The sequence below is a fragment of the Dama dama genome, chromosome 12, assembly GCF_033118175.1.
Source record: "Dama dama isolate Ldn47 chromosome 12, ASM3311817v1, whole genome shotgun sequence".
Lineage (NCBI taxonomy): Eukaryota > Metazoa > Chordata > Mammalia > Artiodactyla > Cervidae > Dama > Dama dama.
This window is the reverse complement of record NC_083692.1, coordinates 77,087,893-77,098,924: the sequence shown is the minus strand read 5'-3', so window position 1 is coordinate 77,098,924 and position 11,032 is coordinate 77,087,893. Positions and strand designations below refer to the sequence as shown.

General features: G+C 38.8%; 2 gene segments (V, D, J or C); both read right to left on the bottom strand.

The window, feature by feature from the left end:
• Nucleotides 1-941: 941 nt before the first annotated feature.
• LOC133066978 (T cell receptor alpha variable 13-1-like) lies at nucleotides 942-1,619 on the bottom strand. The segment is given in 2 exon segments: nucleotides 942-1,318; nucleotides 1,487-1,619. Coding segments are annotated over 2 exon segments (441 nt in total).
• A 5,542-nt stretch (nucleotides 1,620-7,161) lies between these two features.
• On the bottom strand, nucleotides 7,162-7,869 carry LOC133066977 (T cell receptor alpha variable 22-like). The segment is given in 2 exon segments: nucleotides 7,162-7,538; nucleotides 7,719-7,869. Coding segments are annotated over 2 exon segments (429 nt in total).
• Nucleotides 7,870-11,032: the final 3,163 nt, after the last annotated feature.

Below are 11,032 nucleotides of genomic sequence, written 5' to 3'. Positions count from 1 at the left end.
GAGCAACTTTCACCTATTCATATAAAATTCCTGAAAAGATAAAAGTATAAAATCAAGGTTTGCATGAAATTAATTTAGGTCACGGTGTGATTACAGAATTATACCTCAAGGGAATTTGATTAAAAGACACCACTCTCCCTTCTAACTTACATGAGAGTAAACGTGAACACTAACAACATTTTGAAAAGAAGAATAGATTTGCGAGCCTATTCTTCAAATTATATTCTTGAATAAATCACTTTCTATTTTGATTTCCCTCAAACATACAAAAATATATATGCTCCATCACTGGGCTCTAAAGAAAACCCAGGTCACATTTTCAGCAAGAAAGTAGTCAGAATATATAGAAAGGACAGTCCAATTTTGCCAGAAATATAGAAAGAAAAATTTAAATATAACTGTGAGAAAAATCTCTCATGAAGCCATTAAAAAGTAAGTGTTAGAGATGAAGATAATGAAACTGAAAATGCTCATTTCAAGATATAATATTAAGTGGAAAAAATCAGAATTCTAATCATACTAGAACTTAAACAGAGAGTAAATCAAATATTAGCAATAAATTATCTGGATGCAGAAATATAAATTTTACATTTTTGTATTAGACACATTTTCTACATTTAGAATATAATTTTTACAATAAGTGAAAAATAACACACATAATTTTTGAAACACAAGCATTAAGAACCCACCCATAATAGGAATGTAGTATTGTTCCCAAGCATTCATTTATAGAAGAGAAGTCTGATAGCAAATATAAAGTCATTTTTAGAGCCTGAATTTTAAAATAAAACCTAACTCCCTTCAAGAATTCAGTAAGCAATAGTCATCCAACAGAATGTGTTTTAACACTTTCTGCATCATATCAAACCTAATCTTCTTCTTCTATGTTTTTCACGTCTGATACATTGGTTTCCACTTGTAGACAAACACTATGACAAATGCTATAACTTGAAGGTTGTGCCAAAGGAAGGCAGCTGCCCCAGTCGCAGGTTTGAGTATAGATAGCGGGTGCCTGGGAAGCACTCTGTCCTTGCTGCACAGAAGTAGACAGCTGAGTCTCCGGGTTCAGTGGTTGCGATGTGCAGGGACAGATGTTTGGCTGTCTTATTCAATAAAACAGTCAGTCTCTGGCCTTCATTTTTACCCATATTTGAACGAATGTCTATAAGGAGCTGGGGACCTTTTCCAGGTTCTTGCTTATACCAAGGGAAGTAGTTTGACATAACATCTGTATAAGTACAGGTGATAAAACAGCTGTTTCCCTCCTGGACACTCAGGGTAGAAGGACTCTGCTCCACCTCGTTTCCCAGGCTGACACCTATGGAGAAAGGAGAAGTCAGAGAAAGGAGAAGGGTTGTCAAATTATTTAGCTCTAGAGCTTACTTTTCCTTTTCTACAATAACTAGAAGAAACCTGAATAAAGCCAGTCTTGGCATCTAAAGAATATCTACTAATACACTCTATTTCCCTTAAACCCTCAACTCACAGTCCAGCTGCAGCCACAAGAATGTGATTAAAGCTCCAATGGATGTCTTCATTGTTTTCCCCATTTAGGATCAATTGTGGATCTGCAGTCTCCAGCCAGAAGAGCTGCTTCTATTATCAAGTGTCCCCTTCTTTCCTAGCAGTCATAGTGGTTTCTCACATTGTCTACCCAGCCAATAATAAAAAGGCACTGCTTGTGCTCCAAGCCTATTCATTCAGAACCCTTTCAAATGAACCCTCCACATGTTCTGATCAGCAGAGGTGCACCACCATCTGGTGGTCACATCTCTAACTACTGAACTCTGGTTAAATGTTCTTCTCATACCCTGTGCTTATGAGGTACTCGGATGCATAAAAAGAGCGTGAGATTAAACAAATTAGGTGTATATCAGAGAGTTAATGCACAGTAAGAATGTAGAGATTAAGATTTAAATCTCTGCACAGGATTGAGTCACTGTTAATAAGTTGGAAGAAGGTAAATGCTGTTGCCATTTATTCAGGTTTAAAATCAGGAAAGCACCATGATTTACTCTCTCAAACAAAGAAAATGTAAAATCTTCCTTTTCAGCCAAATCTAACATCTCCATTTGTCTGTAATGGAGAAAAAAGTCTTTGTGAAAGGAACATGAAAATCAAAGAGCAGAGAAGATCATCTGATATTTCAAAGATCTTTCAAACTCAACCTCTGCTCCTCTAAGCTGGTCTTGCCCATGACCTTGCTATTCCCAGAGAATTGACAGTACCATCAGGCAAAATGTGGAAACTTCCTTCAACAAAGATCGTGATGAGGTAAAGGACCAAAGATAAAGGAGTAGGAAGAAGTTCTATGAGTTAGGAAACAGTTCAATCTGTAGATTGTATTGATCTACAATGAGAAATCAGACATTCTTTAAGAAATCTATTCCTATCACTTATGTGGATTATATTCTGCAAAGTATTGAGAGAAAGTAAAAATCCTCATAAAACATCAGGTTGCAGATTCAGAAAGTAACCATATGTAAATTTATGTTATAGCTATTTTTACTCTCTGGTATCAAAAGGTATGAAAGTGAAAGTTGCTCAGTCGTGTCCTACTCTTGCAACCCCATGGACTATACAGTCCATAGAATTCTCCAGGCCAGAATACTGGAGTGGGTAGCCATTCCCTTCCGCAGGGGATCTTCCCAACCCAGGGATCAAACCCAGGTCTCCTACATTGCAGACAGATTCTTTACCAGCTGAGCTACCAGAGAAGCCCATCAAAAGGCATGGCCTAGCCTAAATGCAATGACTAACTCACATCTTATTGAAATTTCCTGTAAAATATATACCAACTCTCAGGGCATGAATCTCTGCTGCCTTGGCTATTGCTGGCTCAGTTTCCAGACTCTATCATTTTTCTCCCAAACTCCACTACAGTTTTCTTTCCCCAAGACCTTAATAAAGTTCTTCAGTTCTGTAAACTTCCAGAATTATCTCCCTCTCCTTTGTCATCTACTTTAATAACTTGGCATTTTCCAATTACCTCTGTAAGAAAACAAAGAAACAAAAAAACTAAGGAACCCTAAATATTGCCTGTGTTTACTATGGGAGTATTACAAATAGGTTACTGATCCAAATAGATTTGGTAAAAATAACTGACCATGAAAAGTGAAAGCAAGATTAACTCATTTATAGAAGAGTGAAGGCCCTTTTTTGTGATCTGTACTCACTGGTCTTCTGGAGGTATGAAGAATAAATATAATCTCTCATTCACATTTGCACCCTTTAAGATTTAAGGACAGCTAAGATAAAGAATTTAACTTATATGCAGAGTACATCATGAGAAATGCTGGGCTGGAAGAAGCACAAGCTGGAATCAAGATTGCCGGGAGAAATATCAATAATCTCAGAAATGCAGATGACACCACCCTTATGGCAGAGAGTGAAGAGGAACTAAAAAGCCTCTTGATGAAAGTGAAAGAGAAGAGTGAAAAAGTTGGCTTAAAGCTCAACATTCAGAAAACTAAGATCATGGCATCTGGTCCCATCACTTCATGGGAAACAGATGGGGAGACAGTGGAAACAATGTCAGACTTTATTTTTTGGGGCTCCAAAATCACTGCAGATGGTGATTGCAACCATGAATTAAAAGATGCTCACTCCTTGGAAGGGAAGTTATGACCAACCTAGATAGCATATTAAAAAGCAGAAACATTACTTTGCCAACAATGTTCCATCTGGTCAAGGCTATGGTTTTTCCAGTGGTCATGTATGGATGTGAGAGTTGGACTGTGAGGAAAGCTGAGCGCTGAAGAATTGATGCTTTTGAACTGTGGTGTTGGAGAAGACTCTTGAGAGTCCCTTGGACTGCAAGGATATTTAACTAGTCCATCCTAAAGAAGATCAGCCCTGGGTGTTCTTTGGAAGGACTGATGCTGAAGCTGAAACTCCAATACTTTGGCCACCTCATGTGAAGAGTTGACTCATTGGAAAAGACCCTGATTCTGGGAGGGATTGGGGGCAGTAGGAGAAGGGGACGACAGAGGATGAGATGGCTGAATGGCATCACTGACTCGATGGGCATGAGTTTGAGTAAACTCCGGGAGTTTGTGATGGACAGGGAGGCCTGGCGTGCTGCGATTCATGGGGTCACAAAGAGTCAGACACGACTGAGTGACTGAACTGAAGATAAAGAATCAGAAATCAACACCTAAAGTTGTATGTAAATGTAAAATGTATGTTTTTACATACATAAACTGTTTCCATTCCTAAGTGAAAGTAGCTGAGTCATGTGTGACTCTTTGTGACCCCCAAGGACTGTAGCCCACCAGGTTTCTCTGTCCATGGGATTCTCCAGATGAGAATACTGGAGTGGATAGCTGTTCCCTTCTCCAGGGGATCTTCCCCACCCAGGTTTCAAACCCGGGTCTCCTGCACTGTAGGCAGATTCTTACCATCTGAGCCACCAGATATCCTCTATTCTTTCTACCATTCTCCATAGGATATAATTCCCTAATAATTTATAGGGAGATTTGTCCTCTTCTAAGAGACAGAGAGACTTTAGGTCAGTGTTTCCCCTTTCAAGTTATGGTATCCAGGACAGAATAGTATAGTTTGAATATGCTCTGCTCAGCACAGTGTTCCACATATTAAAGTTTATTACAGGCACAGCCATCCCCTGGGCAAAATTTACTGCCCCCAAAATATTTCATTGAACATTGCCTGACTTACCATAAAAAGATGTTGATCTGAGAAGGCTTTTTCTAGTATCTTCATGGACTGTCAAACAGAATGATGACAATATTCTCCCATAGTCTTCGGATCCAATAATCATTTTTATAACAATGTATTAGTGATGCTCTATAGTTATATCTTGCCTTCAAGAAATCCCCCTGAAATAATGAATATAGCTGCTCTTTCTAGGAACATTCTTAAACTATATCTGAGTGTTGAGATGGCACATTTACTTTCAGCTTTATTACTACAGAAGCCTGTGAAGGATGGACTGGTCTGCTAGTAACAACAAAGGCTCAACCTGAGGCTCCTTTCCTGCCCTAAGTGTCAAATATTCACATAAATTGGGATTCTTTATTCAGGTGGTCAAATAGATTCCCACATCCAAACCTACAGTGACCTAAATGGCTGGCCTTACATTAGTTTCCCTTTGCTCAGAAATAAGACCCTACAGGTAGAAAACAGGGGAAAAGATGCTGAAGAAGAAGTGAGAAAAATCCAATTTCTTTCTCCTCCCAAATCAGTTAGTATCTAATAGTTTTCTATTGTCATCTTGGATTAGTTTCTGTTTTGTAAAATGAAGTTGGATTAAAGAACTTCCAAAAGTTCTTCTTTTATACTATTTAATAAAGCAAATATTTATTGAGGACCGGTTATGTGCAATGTAGAGTGACATGAGAGTGGGGAGAAATCGCCTGCATCATGGAACCTGAAGACCATTTTCACATCCCCATGTGGTCTCGGGGGACTGAGGTTGTCACAAAGCAATATGGGGGTCTCTTCAGAAGCAGAGGCAGGGTCCTTGGGAACAGATCAGATCTGGGTTTTCACTTATGAGATTAATGTCAGATCAAGGTGAACCTAAGTCTGAAGTAAAATGGAATAAAATGGGACTTCACTCACTGAGTATCAAGATCACCACATGGATGAGCCATAGGTAAGCAGGGAACTTGTTTCCAGAGACATTTTTTTAATTTTTTATCTATAACATATATTTCTTATTGAAAAAAAGAAAGAAATAAAGAAGCTCAGTGACTTATGGAACCTGAAGGAGGTGGATGAACTCCCTCACAGGTAAAGAAAAAAATTATTTCTCAATCAGCCTAACTGCATTCTGGCTTATAGCTCCCTCATCCCAAGTCTGACTTGGGTACTCAAGATTCCCAGACAAGGATGACTATAGAATTTGTGGGACTCCATGCAAAATGAAAATCTGAGGCCCCTTGTTCAGAGAAACAGAAAAAACTGACACTAAGAAAATACAAATATCTTCAAAAATATTTTCTTACTTAAAAATGGCAATAGAGTTTATGCATGCATGAGTGTTAAGTGGCTTTATTCATGTGTGACTCTTTGCGGCCTTATGTAATGTAACCCACCAGGCTCTTCTGTCCATGGGATTCTCCAGAGAAGAATACTGGAGTGGGTTGCCCTGCCCTTCTCCAGGGGATCTTTCTCACCCAGGGACTGAATCCATGTGTCTTACATCTCCTGCATTGGTAGGCAGGATTTTTTTATCCCTAGCACCATCTGGGAAGCCCAGTAGACTTTATAATGATATATTAAATAACAACATCAATTTACAACTTGCAAAAAATATTTTGGATCTTAATTCTATATAAATTAATAACAAATACTTATTAATATCATATCTTGCTAATAAGATTTGCCTGGCTTGCTTTTCTGCAAATTAATTAATTAGAATATAAAAATTATAACTTTAACAATTTAATTTCAATTAATATAATTAATAGAAAGCAATGTCAGTTGCTATTAGTAAATGCAAGATTGTAAACAAAATTTTTGATAATTTTTAACTTTGAGAATATTTCTGTTGATATAACTGATACTAGAGCTCTTGAGTATTTTGTATGCTATAACAACATAATATAAATATATGATAAATTAGTTTGAAATATAAATTCTAGTAAATCCAGAGTTGATGTGTCTAGTGGAGCAATTTTTGTAGAAATGACTTAATTCTTCAAACCAATCATCTTCATGTAATTCTGAATTTAATGCCAAATATAAATTTATACAGGGACATTTTAATGTTTTCACCGACATTCTCTGTAACTTGCAGAGGGCATATAAGACTAAAAGTGGCTTCATGACTTATTTATAATTAAGTGCTTATTTATACATCATATCAGTGTTTAATTACAGGAGAAGTGAGTATAAATTATTTTTCTATGTTAGTAATTGTTTCATTGGGTTAACTCAAACATGAAAATACTATTCTTTTTCATTGAAACTATTATCACATGCAATTTCAATTTCTACACTTATGAAAATTTGCTTTCCAATGTAACAGCAATTTTCAAAACCACAGTTTCTCATTTTCAGAGAATTCTAATATCTTTCCCACAAGCATTATTATGATGTTGACATATAAACTTTCATTTTGTAATAATTGATCAACAAAGTTTACTGCTATCCACTTTAGGATCCTGCAGAGTCAGAGACTGACTCAACCTTCTATCAAAGGCTACTGTGGGGACACGTGTCAGCCCACGGAGGGGCGGGGCTGAGGCAGCTGCAGTTTGGGCACAGGCTGCAGGCCGCCTGGGAGCACTGTGCCTCCACCGCACAGAGGTAGGTGGCTGCGTCTTCCAGCTGGGAGGCTGTGATGTGTAGGGTACTATACAGCTCCTTAGAATTCACTATGGAACTCAGTCTTTCATTCTGCTTCATCCCTGAAGCTAAGAAAAACAGCCTGGTGAGGCTGCCTCCAGGATTCTGCTGGAACCACTGCACACTGCTCACTGTGGCAGAAAAATTGCACCTCAGAGTAGAGTTGGCTCCCTCCTGCAGATTCAGGACCGAAGGGCTCTGCTCCACCTTCACTGCTCTCACCCCTGCTTGGAAACAAAAAAACAAACACATATGATATCTCAGGGGAGTCATGAACGCAGTTTCCAGAACTGTAAACTATCTCAGGAAACACCCATGAGGATGTAGGACCATCTAGGAGCTCTCTCTGCGTCAGCTCAACTTCCCTCCCTCCCCAGCTGCACTCTAGGACAACCCAGACTCACAGCAAAGCTGGACCCACAGGAGTCCCAGCAAGGCTTCCCACCACCGCTTCATGACTCCTTGCTCAGTTACTGGGGTACCTCTGCCCCCACTCTGGAGGGTGTAGAGTCTTGGGTCCAGAGAAGTTCTCTTCTTATTGTCAAAATGTTCCAGTTTTACTGGAACTCACCAGTATTACTGAGAACCAGTCACATCCAAACTGTCATTCACTTAACAGGAAGCTCCACCCACAGGCACCCAGGGAGATTGTGCAGTAATCTCTCCACAACTGTGGTTGCAAACAGTGCAGGAGGGTAGGAACAATATTTGTAGTATATGAAGATATAAGGCATTTAAAAAGCACTTTATGTAAGAAAAGTTTATGCAGGAGTGTGTGAGAAAGGGATGGTGGATGTTACTTCTGAGAAGATCAGTGTCTCAACTGTATTAAATGGAGCCTTAAAGAACCATAGAAAGAGTGAGCTCACTCCCAAATTACTTAGAATGACTGAGCATTTAAGAATTCAGTTGTATGACAGTTCAGCCTTTAAAAGGAATAAAACATTGTCATTTGCTACAATATGGATGGCCCTGAGGGCATTATGCTAAGTGAAGTAGGTCAGACAGAGACAAATATCATATAAATACTCCACTCCATGTGGAGTATTTTTTTTTTTTTAATCAGGCTCATAGATACAGAGAACGAATTAGTGGTTGCCAAAGGCAGGGATGAGGGGTGGAAATGAAATAGATGAATGGGGTCAAAAGGTACAAACTCTTAAGATATAAAATAAATGTTGTGGGAGTGTAATGTATGGGAAGATGACTATAGTTAATAATATTGTGTTGCATATTTGGAAGTTGCTAAGAGAGTAGATCTTGAAAGCTCTCATCATAAGAAAATAAAATTACAATTCTGTATGATACATGTTGCTAGACTTGTTGTAATGATCATTCCACAGTATACATAAATATCAAATCATTGTGTCATATACCTGAAACTAATACCATGCTATATGTTCATTATACCTCATTTTTAAAAAATAATTCAGTTATATGTAAATTCTAATCAAAGAAAACTGATACAAGCAGTATGTATGAAGACAGTGATACATTTTCTTGAAATTGAGAGCTCTAGAAACCCAGAAGGTACAGCTGTCATCTGCACAGAATATTATTCTGGTAAGATTTCAGTGGATTAAAAGAAACACAGGATATATGTATAATGTCCATTCTGACTTAACTTCCACCTCCCTCCTTCTCCTGCCCAACAGGCAGACAGATGTGCTACACAGCTGATTCTGAAAAGGATACACATTGCTGGTCAAATTAAATATTGTCATTTTCTTTCCTCTTTCTATCTGTTTCTTACTTTTTAATCCTTTCTTCTTTGCTCCTGAGTACTCTTGCCTCTTCTAGTCTCAGGGGAGATATATGAAAACTTCCTAGGGAATTGGGAGAATTTAATCACAAAAGACAACAGGTAACAGAGATATTTCCTGTTGGGCTTCCACACTCACAGAGCTCAGTAACATTACTATCCCCATTCCTCTACCTCTGCTCAGAGAATCATCCTCATAATGGATTTAGAGAGGTAGGGACTCCAGCTTTCCTAAGTCTGTAGAGAAAGACAAAGCTGAAAATTTAGATAAACTTTACCCGAACACTGCTCCCCTCTCCCCACCTCTGCTGTGCATCATCTGACTGGTCTGTGCTCTCTGGTTGCTGTTCAGTCACTGTCTTGTCTGACTCTTTGTGGCCCCATGGACTGCAGCACAGAGGCTTCCCTGTCCTTTATCGTCTCCCAGAGTTTGCTCAAACTCATGTCCATTGAGTCGATGATGCCATCCAACCATTTCACCCTTTGTCATCCCCTTCTCCTCCTGCCTTCAAACTTTCCCAGCATCAGGGTCTTTTCCTTTGAGTCAGCTCTTCACATCAGGTGGCCAAAGTACTGGAGCTTCAGCTTCAACATCAATCCTTCCAATGAATATTCAGGACTGATTTCCTTCAGGATTGACTGGTTGATCTCCTTGTAGTTCAAGGAACTCTCAAGAGTCCTCTCCAACACCACAGTTCAAAGACATCAATTCTTTGGTGCACAGCCTTCGTTATGATCCACCTCTCACATCCATACATGAATACTGGAAAAACCATAGCTTTAACTAGACAGACCTTTGTTGGTAAAGTAATGTCTCTGCTTTTTTTTTTTTTTTTCCCCATACAAGTAGGTTGACTTTATCTGTATCAATTTTCTTTTATGGTACACTCTCAAGTTTTGACGACTTGTTTAGCACAATTTAGCTGCAAGCACTTAAAATAGTCTTTTTTTCCCCTTTTCTTTTCTTTTTATTTTTTTATTGAAGGATAATTGCTTTACAGAATTTTGTTCTTTTCTGTCAAACCTCAACATGAATCAGCCATAGGTATACATATATCCCCTCCCTTTTGAACCTCCCTCCCGTCTCCCTCCCCATCCCACCCCTCTAGGTTGATACAGAGCCCCTGTTTGAGTTTCCTGAGCCATACAGCAAATTCCTGTTGGCTGTCTATTTTACATATGGTGTGTGAGTTTCCATGTTATACTCTTTCCATACATCTCACCCTTTCCTCCCCTCTCCCCATGTCCATAGGTCTATTCTCTGTGGCTGTTTCTCCATTGCTGCCCTGAAAATAAATTCTTCAGTACCATTTTTCTAGATTCTGTATACATGCGTTAGAATGTGATATTTATCCTTCTCTTTCTGACTCATTTCACTCAGTATAATAGGTTCTAGGTTCATCCACCTCAACAGAACTGACTCAAATGTGTTGTGTTTTATGGCTGAGTAATATTCCATCGTGTATATGTACCACAACTTCTTTATCCATTCATCTGTCAAAGGACATCTCAGTTGCTTCCATGTTCTAGCTATTGTAAATAGTGCTGCCATGAACAATGGGATACATGTGTCTTTTTCCACTTTGGTTTCCTCAGGGTATATGCCTATGAGTGGGATTGCTGAGTCATACGGTGGTTTTATTCCTAGTTTTTTAAGAAATCTCCATACCATCTTCCATAGTGGCTATATCAGTTTACATTCCCACCAATAGTGCAAGGGCATTTACTTTTCTCCACACCCTCTCCAGCATTTATTGTTTGTAGACTTGTTGATGATGGCCATTCTGACTGGTGTGAGGCGATATTTGTAGTTTTGATTTGCATTTCTGTCTCTACTTTTTAATATGCTGTCTAGGTTTGTCATAGCTTTTCTTCCAAGGAGCAAGTGCATTTTAATTTCATGGCTGCAGTCACCATCTGCAGTGATGTGGGAGCCCAAGAAAATAAAATCTGTCA